Genomic DNA, 21,757 nt, shown 5'->3' with positions numbered 1-21,757 from the left:
TGTTGCTGAACCAACCAAGGATGAACTCTACTCAAAAACAAAACTCCAAAAAATACACGAAAAAAGCAACAAAATATGAAAAAAATATTTTTTTTTCTTTCAAGAATTATTATTCTCGCATTTTTCACAAATTGCTAGTCATTTCGCCAGTTTGTTTACGTTCTAAGCGGAAATGATTTTGTCGGACGTTTTGTATAAAGTTTTTATTTATTTATCTGCAAAAAATAAAAATGCTTTGTTTCTCAAAACCCAGTGAACGTGGATAGAATAAAACAGTTCTTCTACTCAATCTCGTCGTACATGGCTTGTATGTAAGTGCTACGCGCTTTGTTGGCTATCAGCTCATGTACGACCCGATTTCGTGGAACAACTGTTAATTGTTTACTGTTCACATTGACTGTCAAGGCATGGCAATGATAATGAGAGCATTTTACACCTGATACTACATGATAATGTTTTGCCTAAATAATACCATCTTTCTTTCATTATAGATGGCTGATGCACAGCAAGAGCAAATTAAACAAGAGACGACAGTCCTTCAGCAGACATTCCTTACAGAGAAAGAAATCCTGCTGAAAAAAGAGAAAACCATAGAGGCAGAGAAAATGAAGCTGGAGAAACAACTTGAGGATGAAGTGAACAAAGCCAAAATCCTTCAAGATGAACAGGAAAGCCAGAGAAAGCAGATGGAAGAGGAGAAAAAGAAACTTCAGGCTATCCTGGAAACCGCAGTCAAGAAGCAGAAAGATGCTGAAGAAGAGGTTCTCAATAAGCAAAAAGAGATGGAGAAGCTAGAGAAGATAAAACAAGAACAAGAAAAACTCATGGGTGAGGAAAACAAGAAATTACGAGAAAAGCTTCAGCAGCTACAGGAAGCACAGAAACCCACAACATCCCAAACAAAAGAAATTGATATCCAAACTGACAGCATGCCTGAAAATGAATTAGTTACAGCAATGGTGCAGGAACCAACAAAGAAGGTCTTTAATGGTTCTACAGAAGTTGATGGAGTAAAGGCAAAAGAAGAGTCACCACTGGCATTTGATGGAATTCGGGAGAAAGTGCCTGCAAGCAGGCTTAATGAAATTGGTGTACTAAACAAAAAAGAATTTGACAAACTTAAGAAAGGCAAAACAACCGTGCAAGACCTTACTAAGCTAGACAAAGTCAAGATGTGCCTGAAAGGCAAGGATTGCATTGGTGGTGTAATCGTAGAACCCAAGCAGAAAATGGGAATCTATCAAGCTTTGAAGGAGAAGAAAATTTCACCAAGCACAGCTGTGACATTTCTCGAAGCTCAAGCTGCGTCTGGATATATTATTGATCCCATTAAAAACAGGAGACTCTCTGTCAATGACGCGGTAAAGGAGTCCATTATTGGACCTGAACTGCACACTGTATTGTTGTCTGCTGAAAGGGCTGTAACTGGTTTCAAAGATCCTTTCACCGGACAAAAGATCTCATTATTTGAAGCCATGAAAAAGGGTCTGGTCACAGAGGAGCAAGCCACTAAACTTCTGGATGTTCAGCTTGCCACTGGTGGTATCATAGACCCAATAAACAGTCATCGTGTGTCAGTCCAAACAGCATGTAAACAAGGTCACTTGGATGAAGAACTTAACAAAGTCTTGTCCAATCCTCCCGATGATAGAAAAGGATTTAGTGATCCCAACACCCAAGAACGACTCAGTTATCATCAACTGCTAGAAAGATGTAAAACAGATCCAGAAACAGGGCTCCCATTTCTACCTGTTACACAAACATCATTACCTGATGAAAGGACATACACAGATGAAGAGACTAAAGATACATTCAGTAAAACAAATATATCAGTGCCTTTTGGAAGATTTAAGGGAAAGACAGTAACCATCTGGGAAGTGATCAATTCTGAGTACTTTAGTGAAGATCAAAGGAAAGATCTTATTCGTCAGTATAAATCAGGGAAAATTACTGTCGAGAAAATCATAAAGATTGTAATTACTGTTGTAGAAGACAAAGAGAAAAAGAAGGAATTAGCCTTTGATGGTTTAAGATCAACTGTCCCTGCATCTGAGCTCCTGGAATCAAAGATCATAAACAAAGATTTATATAACGAGTTGCATAACGGCAAAACTACTATTGAAGAGGTGTCTCAGATGGATTCTGTCAAAAAAGCATTAAAGGGAACAAGCAGTATTGCTGGAGTGTTTATTGAGTCAACTAAGGAGAAGGTACCAATCTATGAAGCCATGAAGAAGAACATGCTTGAAGTAGAACCTGCACTCCACCTTCTAGAAGCCCAAGCTGGAACAGGTTTCATCATTGACCCAGTTAAAAACCAAAAGCTCACAGTTGATGAAGCTGTAAAATCTGGAATTGTTGGCCCAGAATTCCATGAGAAATTGCTATCAGCAGAAAGGGCAGTGAATGGGTACAAGGATCCATATACGGGAAAGACTGCTTCTCTCTTTGAGGCAATGCAAAAAGATCTCATCAACAAAGATCAGGGTACAAGGCTGCTGGAGGCCCAAATTGGAACTGGAGGAATCATTGACCCAGTGAAAAGTTACCGGATTCCTCAGGAAATTGCTTATAAGCGTGGATATTTCAGTGAGGAAATGAACAAGTGCTTAAATAGCCTATCTGATGATGATAATAAAGTGTTCATTGACCCAAACACAAAGGAGAATGTTTCTTATACACAGCTGCAGAAAAGTTGCATTATTGACAAAGAGACTGGTCTCCCATTGCTTCCAATTTCAGAAAAAGCTGTTAAGTCCACAGAATCAGAACTGCCCTTCAATGTTCAGTCCAAAGAAGCCTTAAACAAGGCGACAATGGAGTTACACAGTGGACCCTTTAAAGGAAGAAAAGTCACCATTTGGGAGATTATTAACTCCGAATATATAACCGAAGAACAAAGGATCGAGGTAATACGTCACTATAGATCAGGAAAAGTTACAATCGAAAAGATCATTAGCATTGTGATCACATTCGTTGATGAAAATGAGATGAAAAAGCAGCAGGACACCTTCACTGGTCTCAGAGAACCTGTTAGTGCCACATCCCTGTTTGAATCCAAAATCATTGACAAAATAACCTATGATCAGCTCCAACAAGGCCAAAAGAAACCAAAAGAGATTAGTGAAATTGAATCAGTAAAGAGGTACTTGCAAGGATTAGAGAACATTGCTGGAGTAGTCAGTGAAAAATCTAAAGAGAAGCTCAGCATTTATCAGGCAATGAAACAGAAATTAATAACACTAAATACAGGCCTTTCTCTGTTGGAAGCACAAGCAGCAAGTGGATTTATTGTTGATCCAGTCAGGAATCTGAGGTTCACAGTGGACGATGCTGTAAAAGCTGGCCTTGTTGGGCCGGAGCTTCATGAAAAGCTCCTGTCTGCAGAGAAGGCTGTAACTGGTTATAAAGATCCATACACTGGTCAGAAGATTTCCCTTTTCCAGGCCATGCAAAAAGAGCTTGTTCTTAGAGAGCATGCCATACCTCTTCTTGAAGTTCAAGAGACCACTGGAGGAATAATTGATCCAGTGAATAGCCACCGTCTCCCCACTGACGTAGCCATTCAGCGAGGTTACCTAAGCAAAGAAATGGCCAAGTCCTTCAAAGACCCTTCAGATGATATCAAGGGTTTTACTGATCCTAACAAAGATGAGAGTGTCACTTACAAACAACTGATAAAAAGGTGCACAAAAGATCCTGACTTTGGGTTTTTCCTCTTACCACTTTCTAAGGCTGAAATTCCAAAAGAAGTTGAGAAGTCATATGTTTACACTGAAGAACAAGCACAAACAGACTTGGCTAGCACTCAAATAGCTATACCTCACGAAAGTTTTGCAGGAAAACAAATGACCTTGTGGGATGTCATGGCATCAGACATGCTTCCTGGAGAGGACAAACAAAGACTTCTTGAACAGTACCGGTCAGGAAAAATCACAAAAGAGAGAATGATTATCATAATCATCGAAATCATTGAGCAAAGACAAATAATTAAAACTGAACAGACTATGCTATGTGATATAATTCGACGCAGAGTTACAATTGAAGAGCTTTATAGCTCTCGTATAATTGACCTTGAAACTTACAATCTGTTGAAACAAGGCAAGAAAACCATCCGAGAGGTTATGGAAATGCCAGATGTTAAGAAGTACCTCTTTGGCACAGGCAGCGTTGCTGGGGTCCTCTCCAACAACTCTGCTAAAATAAATATTTACCAGGCCATGAAAAGAGGCATAATCAAGCCTGATATTGCCATTGATTTGTTGGAGGCACAAGCAGCTACAGGATTTATCACTGACCCAGTAAAATATGAGTTGCTAACAGTTGATGAGGCTGTCCGCAAGGGTCTTGTTGGCCCGGAACTCCATGACAAACTTCTGTCTGCAGAGAGGGCAGTCACGGGGTACAAAGACCCATACAGTGGGAAAATCATTTCTCTATACCAGGCTATGAAAAAGGGTCTGGTTCCTGAGGAGTATGCATTAAAGATCCTAGAAGCTCAAATCGCAACTGGTGGCTTAATGGATCATGAGTACAATTTCCACCTTCCAAATGATGTTGCAATGCAACGAGGATATATCAACAAAGAAACAAGTGAGAGGCTAACTAGTGGAGATGTCAAAGGGTTTACTGATCCAACCACAGATGAAAAATCATCTTATGCAAACATCCTCAAGAGATGCAAAGTTGACAAAGAAAGTGGCATGCATTTGCTGTCTCTTGCAGACAAGAAACTGCTAGTAAGGGGTCTTCGAAAGCAAGTCACCTTGGATGAATTACTGTGTTCTGAAATTATCGATCAGAAGACCTACACAGAGCTCACAGAAGGCCACATTTCAGTGGAGGATATCAGCAAAGACTTGAAGAAATACCTTGAAGGTACAAGTTGTATTGCAGGTGTGTATGTAGAGGCTACTAAAGAGCGACTGTCAATCTACCAAGCCATGAAGAAGAACATGATCAGGCCAGGCACTGCGTTTGAATTGCTAGAGGCTCAAGCAGCGACTGGATATGTGATTGATCCAATCAAAAATCTAAAACTGACAGTCATAGAGGCTGTAAAAATGGGAGTGGTTGGCCCAGAGTTTAAAGACAAGCTTCTCTCTGCTGAACGAGCTGTGACAGGATACAGTGATCCATACTCTGGTAAAGTAATTTCCCTATTTCAGGCCATGAAGAAAGGCCTGATCCTTAAAGATCACGGTATTCGTCTTTTGGAGGCTCAAATTGCGACAGGTGGAATCATTGATCCTGAGGAAAGTCATCGCCTTCCAGTGGAAATGGCATATAAACGTGGCCTTTTTGATCAGGAAATGAACAGTATTCTTACTGACCCTTCTGATGATACGAAAGGTTTCTTTGATCCAAACACAGAGGAGAATCTGACTTACCTGCAGTTGATGGAGCGATGCATGACTGACCCTGAAACCGAGCTTGCTCTCTTAATGCTAAAGGAGAAGAAGCGGGAAAGAAAGACATCATCTAAGTCATCAGTACGCAAACGCAGAGTGGTCATTGTAGACCCAGAAACAGGAAAAGAAATGTCTGTTTACGAGGCATACCGCAAAGGTCTCATTGATCATCAGACATATATGGAGCTTGCAGAGCAAGAATGTGAATGGGAAGAAATTACCACTTCTTCAGCCGATGGTGTGAAGTCTATGATAATTGATAGAAGGTCTGGACGTCAGTATGACATTGATGAGGCCATCACCAAAGGGCTCATAGACAAGTCTGCTTTGGACCAGTATCGTGCAGGCACCCTGTCCATCACTGAGTTTGCAGACATGTTGTCTGGAAACATGAGTGGTTTTAGATCACGTTCATCTTCCTTTGGGTCCACCTCATCTTATCCCATGAGCCCAGTTCCATCTATCAAGACTCCAGCAACAACATGGACTGACCCAACAGAGGAAACAGGTCCAGTTGCTGGGATCCTAGACACAGATACTCTAGAGAAGGTATCAGTTACAGAAGCTATGCATCGAAATCTAGTTGATAACATTACTGGTCAAAGACTGCTTGAGGCACAAGCCTGTACAGGTGGTATAATTGACCCAAATACTGGAGAGAAGTTCACTGTTGCAGATGCAATGAACAAAGGGCTGGTAGACAAGATAATGGTAGATCGCATCAACTTGGCTCAGAAGGCCTTCCAAGGATTTGAAGATCCAAGGACCAAAACTAAAATGTCGGCTGCTCAGGCCTTAAAGAAGGGTTGGCTGTATTATGAAGCTGGCCAGCGTTTTCTTGAAGTCCAGTATCTGACTGGAGGACTAATTGAACCTGATGTTGCAGGCAGAGTATCACTGGACGAGGCCGTAAAGAAGGGCACCCTTGATGCACGCACTGCTCAGAAACTGCGAGATGTCAGTGGATACTCCAAATACCTCACTTGTCCCAAAACAAAGCTGAAGATATCTTATAAAGATGCCATTGAAAGAAGTATGATTGAAGAAGGCTCTGGTTTACGTTTACTGGAGGCATCATCCCAGTCTACAAAGGGTCTATATAGCCCTTACAATATTAGTGGCTCTGGATCAGCCTCAGGATCCAGGTCTGGCTCCAGAACTGGTTCAAGGTCTGGCTCTAGACGAGGGAGCTTCGATGCTACAGGATCTGGCTTTTCCATGAATTTCTCCACATCTTCCTATGGCTCTCCAAGCTATGGACGACGATACAGTTCAGGGGAGCACGGAGCATTGAATATGGACAAACTAAAGCAGGCTTTAACAGCATTAACACTCAACAGAAACTGCTGCTCTGAGGACAAGAGAATCTCGCCACTATCCCAAACACCGTGCTCTTTAATTGCTTAATTAATTTAAAAACATTCATTCTGCTCTGCATGTGGTTATTATAGGGCTGAAGTACTACTGCTATGTTCTGCTGGCTTTCTTTTCATATTAGATTTTTTTTTTGTTTATTTGTAATGTGTATTTTTTTTTAATAATTATTCCATAATATGTTGATATTATGTTTTTTTTTTTTCTTGGAAGAAATAGAAAATTGAATGGAATCTTACTTTTGATATTACCTTCATCAATGTTACTGTCTGCTCTTGTATATTTCCTTTTTTACTGAGTCCACTGAATGGCATATTGTCAAAATGAAATTTAACGTTTCTTTTGTATGTAAAAATATGTTTCACAGAAGATTATAGAACATGCATTTTGTTAACCTGGAATCCTGTTAAACAGAGGAGCTGGTAACCATTTACAGAGCAGAATAAGAGGAATTTCATTAAAAGAGCACGCAAGTAAAAAAAAAAAACCTAACAACAACAAAAAAAACCCAGTGCTTTCGACACATACTTTGGCAGAACAGAATTAATATTTCAAGAGGCTCCTTTCACCCAAGGTTATAGATGTTATGGAACAACAATTATGTCCTTGGATCTCTGCAGTCTTTCAAAACATAATGGCTCTCATGTCACTGGTCCCACAACAAGTTCTATGAGCAGAAGGCTTCAGGAACAACAAATGGCAAAAGACGGCACTGAAACATGACTGAAAAGATCAGAAGATGCAATACCTATCCATACCAAGTCTTCATCTGTTACTTTCACATCTCCCAGTTCAAAGAGGAATTCACTTATGCCTTGACCTCACCAGATGTCTGTATATATTATAATGTAAGTATAATATTACTTTTCATGAATATACCAGCTAATTTTATAACAGTTTTGCTTATTTTATTGCTTAAATGACCATTATTTTTGCAAAAATTGCATTAGCTGACAGAGTTAAGTTACACACATTCAGAAGGTTACAGGTTGGATATGGTATGTGTGGTATAAAGCAAAATGCGATGGTAAATAGTAAGCTTAAACAGTGCATTATTTTTGATGAAATTAGGTAATTAGGGCTACTTACCAGTGCTTGGAATTAACAAAAATTTAGAATAGAAATTATTTTATATATATATATATATATATATATATATATATATATATATATATATATATATATTAGTGCTGTCAAAAATGTCGCGTTAACGCGTTAACTTGACTCAATTTTAATGGTGATAATTTTTTTATCGCGAGATTAACGCTCTGTGACATGATGCCACGCCCCACACAGCCAGAGTCCTCTGCCCTCCCCCGAAGAGCCATGGTGCCCGGCTTAGGTTTCGTTTTCCCATCGGCGGCTCCAGCCCCACTTTGCAGTGGCTGTGACAAGACGTGTTATGCTCTGCAATAAAAAAAAAAAACATTGGTACACCCGCCTTTCGCCCGTAGTCAGCTGGGATAGGCTCCAGCTTGCCTGCGACCCTGTAGAAGGATAAAGCGGCTAGAGATAATGAGATGAGATGAGATGAGAACATTGGTACAACCAGTGTTCGAACTATGCCAATATTTTCGGGGGGTCCCTTTTTTTCCCTTGGGGGGTGCTTGCACTTGTCTCAGAGCGCAGATCTCCATCGCGCGCTCACTTCGGATATGCAAATGCTTCCCGTTACACACGATTGCTATGTCAGTAAACATCATTTTGCCAATATTTTAGAGACCCCCCAACATTTCCCAAATCATGTTTTCAAGGGATCTCATGTCTGTTTCAGGGGATCTCGGATCCCCCGAGTACCCCCATAGTTCGAACAGTGAGCAAGCCCATTCACTTTTTTATGCTGATAAGAGAATTACAATGGTTTTTCATGTGACAAAAATGTGCGATTAAATTGCGATTAATCGCGAGTTAACTATGACAGTCGCGACATTAATCGCGATTAAATATTTTAATCGCTTGACAGCACTAATATATATATATATATATATATATATATATATATATATATATATATATAAATAAAATATATGATGGTTTACAATGGATCTTAATTGATAAAAATATAAATCATAATTGGATTTAAAAATGCAGTTGTATTATATTTGTCATTATATGTGTCTTTAACATTCTTTACATTTCTTTTTTTAATTTCTCTTATTGAAAAGGAGATGTGTCTATTCTACATTGAAACCCTGCCACCACTTTCAACCTGCAGAGATGAAGGTACTAATTATTCAATCAAATTTGGTCAGGATATTTAACAAGATAGTTGTACATGAGGTGCTATCAGTTCATGTACAATGAGATTGAGTGGAATAATTGCTTTATTACATCCACATTCACTGGATTTTGAGAAACGGAGCATTATTTTTATTTTTTGCAAATTTGATAGATAAAAACTTTTATACAAAGCGTCCGACAAAATTATTTTCACTTGGAACGTAAACAAACGGGTGAAATGACAGTAGCAACTTGTGAAAAATGCTATAATAATAATTCTTGAAAAAAGATACCTTCTTACCATCAAATACTTTTATTCCATATTTTGTTGCTTTTTTTTTTTATTTTTTGGGGTTTTGTTTTTGAGTAGATTTTTCATTTCATCGTCAGTTGGTTCAGCAACACGCGCCGCCATTTTGTTTTGCTCTACTCACGGTATATGAGCTGGTAGCCTAGGAGTAGAGTAACCAATCAGTGCACGTGATTGCTCATATCCAGTGAATGTGGATAGAATAATGCCAGTTATACGCTTATACCTTTCATCACTGCCACATGTCTGTTTAATTATATAATTATGTCATTTTTTGTTTCAAGAACATGAGCTATATGTACTGCATACTGTGTATTTAGCAAAGTACCTCTTAGAATAATAAATAATTTCACTTGGTAAATACAATGTTGTACATTATTTTTAAATAATAACTAAATTATTAATTACAACCATTTTTTGTTCTAGTCTTGTCTTCCACTGCCTGCTGAAGTGATTCTTTGGCTTAATTGCTCCAATCAAAAGACCCATGAAAAGATGCCATTTGACTGACCAACATACATGTCCTGCTACCTTTATTTGATTTATTATTATTATTATTATTATTATTATTATTATTATTATTATTATAAGCCTCGTTGTTTTATATTTTTTAATGCCTCTTAATCAAAAGACCCATGTATGGGTCTAATCTGTTTTAACAGTAAATTTGTTAAAGGTGCTTGAACTTGGTAAATTATCTTTGTATTTCCATTTGCTAAGTTGTAAAATATTCATTGGAAAGAAAATGGGCTAAATGCTCATAAAAAAAGAGTAAAGGTCAGTTATAAGTTATACAGGATTTTTTTTTTTTTGTCAATAAGAAGCTTGACCTTTACAACCCTGCAAAATCTGTTCTGTAACATAATGGCACAAACCAGAAAATATTAAATCCTGAAGCTATCCATATGTCATCACCATACTCTATCACAATAGTAACTTCCCTAACATTCACAGAATCCTTTTTTTTATATGTATATTTTTGCAGTTTTGCTTTTTCTGTCCAGTGATTACATTTGCCATTATGAATGTTATCTTTGCTGCATACAAGATCACTGTAATCGTCTCATCTCATGATCTCTAGCCGCTTTATCCTGTTCTACAGGGTTGCAGGCAAGCTGGAGCCTATCCCAGCTGACTACGGGCGAGTGCCTATGTGTCAGCCCTGTGATGACCTGGCGACTTGTCCAGGGTGTACCCTGCCTTTCGCACTGTAATCGTGTCACATTAATATCAGCTGTATTTTCCTACATTATAGTTTTGCTTTGCATGGTTTTCTTTTGCTAACATTGATCAAAGTATTCAGTATCAAGAACTGAATTCAACAAAGCCTATTGTGAGGAAACATTTTGAAGTGATGCAAGGATGTAGTTAAACTAAAGTATGCCATGTTTTGGGGCATGTTTAAGAAGATTGTATTTATAGGATGGGATTGTATTCTTATGTAAATAAACTATACAAATATCAACCGTATTTAAGCATCATTTCATTTACTGTTGGAGAGCTATGAACACATTTACCTTCAAACATACACAAATTAAAATGAGAATTGGTTTAATGTGCATGTTGTTTTTTAACTAGTTAGTACCAAGTAGTGTTGTCATGTGGTCACGTTTTATCAGCCTTTTCCTAAAGTTATTCAAATTCAAAACACTTTATTTGTCCCCTAGGGGCAATTTAAAGGCACACAGAGAAGTACAGTTAAACACATAATAATAATAAATAATAATAATAATAACGTGAAACTGGGGCGGCACAGTGGTGTAGTGGTTAGCAGTGTTGCTTCACAACAAGAAGGTCCAGGTTCGAGCCCCGTGGCCGGCGAGGGCCTTTCTGTGCAGAGTTTCCATGTTCTCCCCGTGTCCGCCTGGGTTTCCTCCGGGTGCTCCGGTTTCCCCCACAGTCCAAAGACATGCAGGTTAGGTTAACTGGTGACTCTAAATTGACCGTAGGTGTGAATGTGAGTGTGAATGGTTGTCTGTGTCTATGTGTCAGCCCTGTGATGGCCCACTGAGGTCCATATCTTTTGTTTTAATCCCCTTTGTGTCAAGAATAGTGGTAATCCTGAGTCTTTCATCTTTTTTCCCAAATAGAATTACTTCTGTTTTATCTGTGTTCAGCTGAAGAAAATTTTGTGACATCCAGTTGTTGATTTGGTTGATACACTGGTAGAGACATTCAAGGGGGGCATAATCATTAGGTGATAGAGCAAAATAAATTTGGGTGTCATCTGCATAGCAGTGATACAAAATTGAGTTGTTCTTGATAATTTGTCCAAGTGGGAGCATATAAAGGTTGAATAGTAATGGTCCAAGGATCGACCCCTGGGGGACACCACAGGTCAAGGACATTGATGTTGAGGTACAATTTCCCATGGTAACAAAGAAGCTTCTATCTTTTAAGTATGATTTTAACCAATTGATAACTTTACCAGTCAACCCAACCCAGTGTTCAAGTCGATATAGCAGTATGTTGTGATCAACAGTATCAAAAGCTGCACTGAGGTCCAGTAACACCAGGACCGATGTTTTGCCTGCATCAGTATTAAGACATATGTCATTTATAACTTTAATCAGTGCTGTTTCAGTGCTATGATTGGCACGAAATCCTGACTGAAAGTTATCAAAACAGCTGTTTGATATCAAGAAGGCAGTTAATTGATTGAAGACAATTTTTTCAAGGATTTTCCCGATGAATGGTAGATTTGATATTGGCCTGTAGTTGTTCAATACTGAAGCATCCAGATTATTCTTTTTAAGTAGGGGCTTTACAACGGCTTTTTTCAGGGACACAGGAAAAATGCCAGTCTCTAGGGATGTATTTATGATCTGAAGCACATCTGTAATTATGAGGTGAAGAACAGACTTAAAAAAGTTGGTGGGCAGAATGTCCAATTCAGATGTTGAGGAACTGAGATTTTGTACAGTTTTTTCAAGAGTCTCGTAATCAATCAAACAAAATTCTGACATTGTGTTGAAATTGTCTGTCTGTGTCACTGGTGATTGCAGCTTTTCAGTTATTTGCAACTGAGATATATTATGAGCAATATTCTGCCATATTTTATCAATTTTACCTTTGAAGAAGGATGCAAACTCATTGCATTTATTAACTGAGAGAAATTCAGGTGCTAATTGTGGTGGGGGATTAGTTAGCTTCTCTACTGTTGAAAATAGCGTACGGGCATTGTTCGTATTCCTGTTGATGATGTTGGAGAAGAAAGACTGTCTTGCTTTACCAATTTCATAATTATATTTACAAAGCATCTCTTTATGGATTTGATAATGGATGTGAAGTTTAGATTTGCGCCATTTTCTTTCAGTCTTCCTACATTCTCTCTTTAGCAATTTAACAGCTGGGTATTGCTTCCATGGTGCTTTCTGCTCATCAGAAAAGATATAACATAACATGAGATGAGATAACATGAAACATAAAAATTATGACAGTGTGCAAGGTGGCAGTATGAGGATAAATAACTGTACAGTGGTACAATATGTATAAATATAATTTTAAAAAACCCAGTATATACAAAAATATTGTGTGGTGCAATTTGCTTATGAGGTAGAAGGATCAATAGCAGCAGAGTCTATGTCTAAAGTGGTATGTGTCCAGAGGGGGTGGTTGGTGCACTAGACAGGTTAGAGTGCATGGGAAGGGGCTGGAGGGATGAGTAGAGGGACAAGGATGGCAGAGAGTTGAGGAGCTGAACCGCTCTGGGGGCAAAGGTCGCTCTTCTCCTGGGTGTTCGGCAGCTCAGACAACGGAACTGGCGTCCTGAGGGGACGTTGTTTAAATCAAGTCAGGTTTATTTGTATAGTGCTTTTAACAATAAACATTGTTGCAAAGCAGCTTTACAGAATTTGAACGACTTAAAATATGAGCTAATTTTATCCCTAATCTATCACTAATGAGCAAGCCTGTGGCGACGGTGGCAAGGAAAAACTCCCTCAGACGACATGAAGAAACCTTGAGAGGAACCAGACTCAAAAGGGAACCCATCCTCATTTGGGCAACAACATTAACAGTCCTTACATAAAGTCAGATTCGTTGATGCTATAAACCCCCCACCGACGGAAACCCAAGCACAAAACCGTTCACGACAACTGCAGTCCCAAAGTCAGCAAGTCAACTGCAGTCCCCAGCCACAAAAGCACCACTGCAAGAGTCCAGAGCGTCCTCCAGGCATGACCCCCAACTGTCCACATGGGGCCGCCCTCCACAGGAGCGATGCGATGAGACTCCAACCAGACACAGGACACCAGGATGGATTAGGCAGGTCCAAGGAGCAGAAGAGGTCAGCATCTCGATCCCAGGACCGACATGTAACTCAGATGTTTGCATAAGACAAGCTGAACTAAAAATTTCTGCCAGATTTACAAAAGTTTCACAAACTCTGATTTGCTTCGTACTCATGTGAAGATGTTTATGAATGGCAATCTGATATGAAGGTCAAGCTGATATCAATTTAGTGATGCCCATGCAGCTGAAAGAGACTTTCTCAAAGGCAGAGCCCAAAGTTGTTTGGCCAGTAAAAAAAAAAGTTATTTAACACTGTAACAGCACCTGAAAGTCCAAAATTTGGAAGCAAATTATGGAAAAGGTGAATCAGATATGAATTAAGAGACATTAATGCAAAATAGTTTTACATAAAAACAGATGGGAAATATCTACTGTAGCCAGTGAAAATACTTACTGTAGCAGTATTTACTGTACCCAAGTGATTGTGGATGCCAAGCATATTGCACAGAGCTTTATTTATTTATTTATTTATTTACTTACTTACTTATTTCAAAGTGAAATGTGTTAGTGAATCTCTCACACCCACCCTGATGCCATGTGAGAAATGGAGACGGTTGTGTGTCCTCAGGAAGCATTATTTCACATAATTTATGGATTAATGCTGGCTTCTTTTCATTATTTTATTTTCATATTTAGTATTTCTTTAGTTCAAGCCATTCATTTGAAATAACTCATTTTCACAAAAGTTTCATTAAATATGTAACTAAAAATACACAAGGTATTTAAACTTGACAGCATAACCTTTATATGAAAGTGCAGTAACTCAGTATTGTGATGTATATAATTTGAAGCTAATCGATTGAGGTTGATTGGCTATCAGTCAAGAACTAAACCATTAATTAGTTTTCTTATATGGCACGAGCTACTTCTGGTAAAATTCTGTGCTCTGATTGGTTCCCTGGTGGGCAGTATTTTCCCGTAATGCCCGTGGGTGATTACGGACTTCCCTTCCAGAGCACCGGCTTTCAATGTTGCAAAAAACAAACAAAAACAAAATGACAAAAAAAAAGCTTAATTGAAAATCAAAACAATCAAAAATGGCTGAAACACGAAAGAAAAACAAGAGTCACCAAGGTATTGAAGAAATGAGCAACAAAAAGCATTCAGAAACTGCTAAGCGCTAACAGAAATTCAGTTTTGAAACCGCAAGCTGTTTATTCTGCATGTGTGACTCAACCACGTTAAAATATGACATAACTGAAAGCAGCGTCACGCCTCATTATAATGACCTTCTATTTTAATCTTAGAAATAAAAAAGCCATATAATAAACTCCTTGGTGGCATGGTGGTGTAGTGGTTAGCACTGTCGCGTCACAGCAAGAAGGTTCTGGGTTCAAGTCCAGTGGCCAACAGGGGCCTTTCAGTGTAGAGTTTGCATGTTCTCCCCATGTCCGCGTGGGTTTCCTCCGGGTGCTCCGGTTTCCCCCACAGTCCAAAGACATGCAGGTTAGGCTAATTGTTGGCTCTAAATCAACTGTATGTATGAATGGTTGTTTGTCTCTACATATGTGTCAGCCCTGTGATGACCTGGTGACTTGTCCAGGGTGTACCCCGCCTTTCGCCCTTCGCGGTTACAGAAAATGGATGGATGGATGGTAATAATGTTAATATTGTCCTCTGAGGGCCCTCTGTCAATGCTGGGCCCTTAGAATTGTCCTAACTCCCCCCCCCCCCCCACACACACACACGGCACCCCTTGTCTTTTGTAAACATTTTTAATATTTTTGGGTAAATAAAATCCTGCCTTTTGAACCGAAAACTCCTGTGTCCTCTTGCCTCGGTGTTTGGTCCCTTACAGTCACTACTTCTCATCTCATTATCTCTAGCCACTTTATCCTGTTCTACAGGGTCGCAGGCAAGCTGGAGCCTATCCCAGCTGACTACGGGAGAAAGGCGGGGTACACCCTGGACAAGTCGCCAGGTCATCACAGGGCTGACACAGACACAGACAACCATTCACACTCACATTCACACCTACGGTCAATTTAGAGTCACCAATTAACCTAACCTGCATGTCTTTGGACTGTGGGGGAAACCGGAGCACCCGGAGGAAACCCACGCGGACACGGGGAGAACATGCAAACTCCACACAGAAAGGCCCTCGCCGGCCACGGGGCTCGAACCCGGACCTTCTTGCTGTGAGACGACAGCGCTAACCACTACACCACCATGCTGCCCTAGTCCTCCGGTTTCCCCCACAGTCCAAAGACATGCAGGTTAGGTTAACTGGTGACTCTAAATTGACCGTAGGTGTGAATGTGAGTGTGAATGGTTGTCTGTGTCTATGTGTCAGCCCTGTGATGACCTGGCGACTTGTCCAGGGTGTGTCCCGCCTTTCACCCTTAGTCAGCTGGGATAGGCTCCAGCTTGCCTGTAGAACAGGATAAAGCGGCTAGAGATAATGAGATGAGATGAGAACTGCAATCCATAGTGAATCAACTGGGATAGGCTCCAGCTTGCACAGGATAAGCGGTTATGGATACTAAGTCAAGTCAAGTCAAATTTATTGTCAAATATGCTATACATGCTCGACATACAGCACAGATTAAATTTCAGTCCTCTCTGACCCACGGTGCAAGCAGGCAATGCAATAAATAAAAATAAGAATAGAATAATTGAAAAAACAAACAAACAGTATCAACACTAGATAAGAACTAGACATAGACTAAACACTCAGACAATATCTCATCTCATTATCTCTAGCTGCTTTATCCTGTCCTACAGGGTCGCAGGAGCCTATCCCAGCTGACTACGGGTGAAAGGCGGGGTACACCCTGGACAAGTTGCCAGGTCATCACAGGGCTGACACATAGACACAGACAACCATTCACACTCACATTCACACCTACGGTCAATTTAGAGTCACCAGTTAACCTAACCTGCATGTCTTTGGACTGTGGGGGGAACCGGAGCACCCAGAGGAAACCCACGCGGACACGGGGAGAACATGCAAGCTCCACACAGAAAGGCCCCCGCCGGCCACGAGGCTCGAACCCGGACCTTCTTGCTGTAAGGCGACAGCGCTAACCACTACACCACCGTGCTGCCCTCAGACAATATAAACAGTATAAACACTAGATAAGAACTAGACAGACTAAGCACTCAAACAAACAATATAAACACTCTAGATAAGAACTAGACATAGACTAAGCACTCATATATACATATATACATATACACACACACACACACACGTAAATTGGTGCAAATAAACAAACAGTCAAGGGCACTTGAGGTATAGCAGGTAGAGATAATGGATGGATGAATAAACTCCTTATTAATCTTGCTTGCTCAGTCTTTATGGGAAAATTTCAGACCGAGGTCTTGACAGTACGGATCGAGCTGTAGGTGAGTACAGACCGTAGGCGTACAAAAAGACCTTGGTCTGATATTTTCCCATAAAAACCTCACGCTTGATTAATAAATAGTTATTCTTATGCGTGGTGGCACGGTGGTGTAGTGGTTAGTGCTGTCGCCTCACAGCAAGAAGGTCCGGGTTCGAGCCCCATGGCCGGCGAGGGCCTTTCTGTGCGGAGTTTGCATGTTCTCCCCGTGTCCGCGTGGGTTTCCTCCGGGTGCTCTGGTTTCCCCCACAGTCCAAAGACATGCAGGCTAGGTTAACTGGTGACTCTAAATTGACCGTAGGTGTGAGTGTGAGTGTGAATGGTTGTCTGTGTCTATGTGTCAGCCCTGTGATGACCTGGCGACTTGTCCAGGGTGTACCCCGCCTTTCGCCCGTAGTCAGCTGGGATAGGCTCCAGCTTGCCTGCGACCCTGTAGAACAGGATAAAGCGGCTAGAGATAATGAGATTAGATGAGATTCTTACGTGTAAATGCACACACAGGAGCATGAGTAGGATACGAACGTTCTTCAGAAACAACAGGATTATCATGAATTTAATCTGTAGTACATTTTTTGTGTAAATGCTCCTATGAATGATTTATAAATAAATCCATTTCTATCTGTCTTGATAAATGAGGCCCATTGTTAGAAAGGTTTTATTAATCCTGTTATCAAAATCATTTATTGATGCCATAAATAAGTATAGCCTAATAGAAATAACGTTTTATACATGTAATTGAGAATGAAAGCAAACCAATGAAAAAATGTGCCCCAAATGACCAAACTTGTGATTAAAAATAGTTCTGAATCAGAGGCACAGGGAGGCTGGTGTGGAGGGAAATGAACAGGTTGACAAGCTGGCTAAGCAATCACTAAATAAGATAGAAATAAAATTGCAAATCCCAGTTAGTAAGGCAGAGGCTAAGATTTACATCAAGTCCTATGCAAAGTCAGTCTGGCAGGAGTATTGGGATGGCAGTGAAACAGGAAGACATCTATACTACATTGAAAAACAGGTGAATACTGGTAGGATAGGGGGCAGGAGTCAGAGAGAAGATATCATGATCACCCATTTAAGAATTGGACATCCATCCATCCATCCATCCATCCATTATCTGTAGCCGCTTATCTTGTTCTACAGGGTCGCAGGCAAGCTGGAGCCTATCCCAGCTGACTATGGGCGAGAAGCGGGGTACACCCTGGACAAGTCGCCAGGTTATCGCAGGGCTGACACAGAGACAAACAACCATTCACACTCGCGGTCAATTTAGAGCCACCAATTAACCTAACCTACATGTCTTTGGATTGTGGGGGAAACCGGAGCACCTGGAAGAAACACACCCAGACACATGGAGAACATGCAAACTCTATGTATTGTTAGATGTATTGTTACATTATGTATATCAGGCAATATTATGTATTGTTACATTATGTATATCACTATGTATATCAGATGTATTGTTACATTATCCATCCATCCATTATCTGTAACCGCTTATCCTGTTCTACAGGGTCCCATCTGACTATGAGCGAGAGGCAGGGTACACCCTGGACAAGTCGCCAGGTTATCGCAGGGCTGACACATAGACAAACAGCCATTCACACTCACATTCACACCTACGGTCAATTTAGAGTCACCAGTTAACCTAACCTGCATGTCTTTGGACTGTGGGGGAAACCGGAGCACCCGGAGAAAACCCACACAGACATGGAGAGAACATGCAAACTCTACACAGAAAGGCCCTCGCCAGCCACTGGGCTCGAACCCAGAATCTTCTTGCTGTGAGGCGACAGCGCTAACCACTACACCACCCTGCCACCCAAGAATTGGACATACAGGACTTAACTATTCTCTTAACAAAATAGGCAAACACCCAACCGAAAACTGTGAATACTGTAGCCATTTGGAATCAGTAGAGCATGTAATACTTCACTGTAAGAAATATGAACGTGAGAGAAATGAGCTTTATAAATGTCTCAGACTGGTCAATCATCACAATTTCACTTTACCTGGTTTATTAGGGAGAGCATCAATTCAGATGTATTGTAACATTATCAAATTTCTCAAATATTCAGAATTAGCTAAAAGAATATAAGGGGTTGGGGCAGCATGGTGGTGTAGTGGTTAGCACTGTTGCCTCACAGCAAGAAGGTCCTGGGTTTGAGCCCAGCGGCCGGCGAGGGCCTTTCTGTGTGGAGTTTGCATGTTCTTGTGTCTGTGTGGGTTTCCTCTGGGGGCTCCGGTTTCCCCCAAAGGCATGCAGGTTAGGCTAATTGGTGGCTCTAAATTGACCGCGAGTGTGAATGGTTGTTTGTCTCTGTGTCAGCCCTGCGATAACCTGGCGACTTGTCCAGGATGTACCCCACCTCTCGCCCATAGTCAGCTGGGATAGGCTCCAGCTTGCCTGCCACCCTGTAGAACAGGATAAAGCGGCTAGAGATAATGAGATGAGATGAGATGAGATATAAGGGGTTGGGGCAGCATGGTGGTGTAGTGGTTAGCACTGTTGCCTCACAGCAAGTAGGTCCTGGGTTTGAGCCCAGTGGCTAGTGAGGGCCTTTCTGTGTTGAGTTTGCATGTTCTCGTGTCTGTGTGGGTTTCCTCTGGGTGTCCGGTTTCCCCCAAAGGCATGCAGGTTAGGCTAATTGGTGGCTCTAAATTGACCGCGAGTATGAATGGTTGTTTGTCTCTGTGTCAGCCCTGCGATAACCTGGTGACTTGTCCAGGGTGTACCCCACCTCTCGCCCATAGTCAGCTGGGATAGGCTCCAGCTTGCCTGCCACCCTGTAGAACAGGATAAAGCGGCTACAGATGATGAGATGAGATGAGATATAAGGGGTTGGGGCAGCACGGTGGTGTAGTGGTTAGCACTGTTGCCTCACAGCAAGAAGGTCCTGGGTTTGAGCCCAGTGGCTAGTGAGGGCCTTTCTGTGTGGAGTTTGCATGTTCTCCCCGTGTCCGCGTGGGTTTCCTCCGGGTGCTCCGGTTTCCCCCCCCCACAGTCCAAAGACATGCAGGTTAGGTTAACTGGTGACTCTAAATTGACCATAGGTGTGAATGTGAGTGTGAATGGTTGTCTGTGTCTATGTGTCAGCCCTGTGATGACCTGACGACTTGTCCAGGGTGTACCCCGCCTTTCGCCCGTAGCCAGCTGGGATAGGCTCCAGCTTGCCTGCGACCCTGTGGAACAGGATAAGCGGCTTCAGATAATGGATGGATGGAATATAAGTTTTTTTTTACCCTTCCCTTATATCGTCTGTTCCTCACTCCAGCCCAGTAGGTGGCGGTAATGCACCTTTAAGTTGATTTGCCAACCGCGCAAGAAGAAGACGAAGAAGTGGCACAGGGCGGTGCAGAGCTGCTTCCGGTCGGAAACAGCGTAGTGTTGTGAGAACTGCATCACATCCTGCAGGGCGGTCATTAATGCAATGAGCTGCACCTGCGGTGACTCTTTTTAAGCCTGTGGCGGAAATGCTTTAGTGAGGAGTTGTACAGTTTCCGGCTTTGTGGTTTATTTAGCTACCTCATAACTACATTCACATGTAAGAAAACACAACTTTATTTTTTATGTTTATTATTACATTATCATCATATAATTAGTTCTAGTTCCGGTCATGCGCAGTGAGTGCACAAGCAGAGCGCGCGCAGACAGACAGGTAAACTTTCTACAGCCCTGAGATTTTTCTTTTTATTGTCAGAACATTTGAATTATACGTAAATATAATAATAATTTTAAAAACCCTCCTAAAAATTACCTGCTCTGCCCTTAAGGTAGCATCAGGGGAGACACAACTTTTACTTATTATTAAATGCTTTGTCTAAATCTCAGAAAATGGTGCTTATACTAGACTATAAACCCCCAAACCTCAGATATTTGAAGCCTAAAAACAGCCCCAAATTCAGAGGCAACAGCAGGAAGTTTTGGATGGATGGGGGGGCATGTCCTTCTGGAAAATTTTGGAATTTTTAACCCTCTAAAACCCTAATTCCTGAATTTTGGTGGAGTAAAGCATTCTCTTAGGGTGTTTTCACACCTGGTCCCCTTTAAAGGAACCAGACTCAGTCCTCTTTAAGTGGACCAACAGAAAAAGATCTCAGTTCTTTTTGTGTTCACACTGTGAATTTATTACAAAGAGGACTGGGTTCTCTTTCTGGTCCAGTTAAGCTTTGATGAGGCCTCAGTCCTCTTTCTGTTCACACCAGGTCCTCTAGAGCCCTCAGACCCCCAGTGCATGGAATTCTGGGTAATTTTCTCTTGAATCAAAATGTCTGCTGCCATGCTTGCCCTGCTGTATTCTTTGATCAAAATAGTGCAGATTAAGGAAAATAAATGTATTATATATATATATATATATATATATATATATATATATATATATATATAGTTATATTGTTGTGGCCGACTCATCAGCCAGTAAGTTCAGAGAACTGTAAAGCGGCTGTGGTAAGTTCCAAAAGGAAGTTGAGTTTCCCTGCTACAGTCATGTGACCAACTAAAAACAATAAAAAAACGTTTAAGAAACAAGTCAAAAGGTTTTTATTAGAATCATTAAAAATGGACTCTCCCATGTACTTTTAATGTTTGAAAATTGTTATTCAATTTCTGTGATAACAATTGTGATATATAAAACTTGATAGTAATATTTCTTAAATTTATTTTACTAATAATAATGTTTTTATATACTGTTTACTTATACATTTTTGTAATTTTTGTCCTCCATCATATTGTCATCATTTTGTAATTTTTTTATGAGGACCACAATGGAAATAAGTCATTTTATTAGACTTTTTTTGTGTCATCCTCG

General features: G+C 40.7%; 1 protein-coding gene across 7 annotated transcripts in view; it reads left to right on the top strand.

The window, feature by feature from the left end:
* Window positions 1-10,785, top strand: part of pleca (plectin a) — a 327,839-nt gene extending 317,054 nt beyond the window's left edge. For all 7 annotated transcript variants that reach the window (XM_060942675.1, XM_060942674.1, XM_060942678.1 and 4 more), the window contains 3 exons: window positions 492-7,633; window positions 8,951-9,008; window positions 9,742-10,785. In XM_060942675.1, coding sequence (XP_060798658.1) covers window positions 492-6,818 — 6,327 coding nt within the window. In that variant the 3' untranslated portion in view covers window positions 6,819-7,633; window positions 8,951-9,008; window positions 9,742-10,785. The remainder of the gene's footprint in view (window positions 1-491; window positions 7,634-8,950; window positions 9,009-9,741) is intronic.
* The last annotated feature ends 10,972 nt before the right edge of the window (window positions 10,786-21,757 follow it).

The sequence above is a fragment of the Neoarius graeffei genome, chromosome 16 (genome assembly GCF_027579695.1).
Source record: "Neoarius graeffei isolate fNeoGra1 chromosome 16, fNeoGra1.pri, whole genome shotgun sequence".
NCBI classification, from domain to species: Eukaryota; Metazoa; Chordata; class Actinopteri; order Siluriformes; family Ariidae; genus Neoarius; species Neoarius graeffei.
The sequence above is the reverse complement of the archived record's forward strand: the minus strand, read 5'-3'. Positions and strand labels throughout refer to the sequence as shown.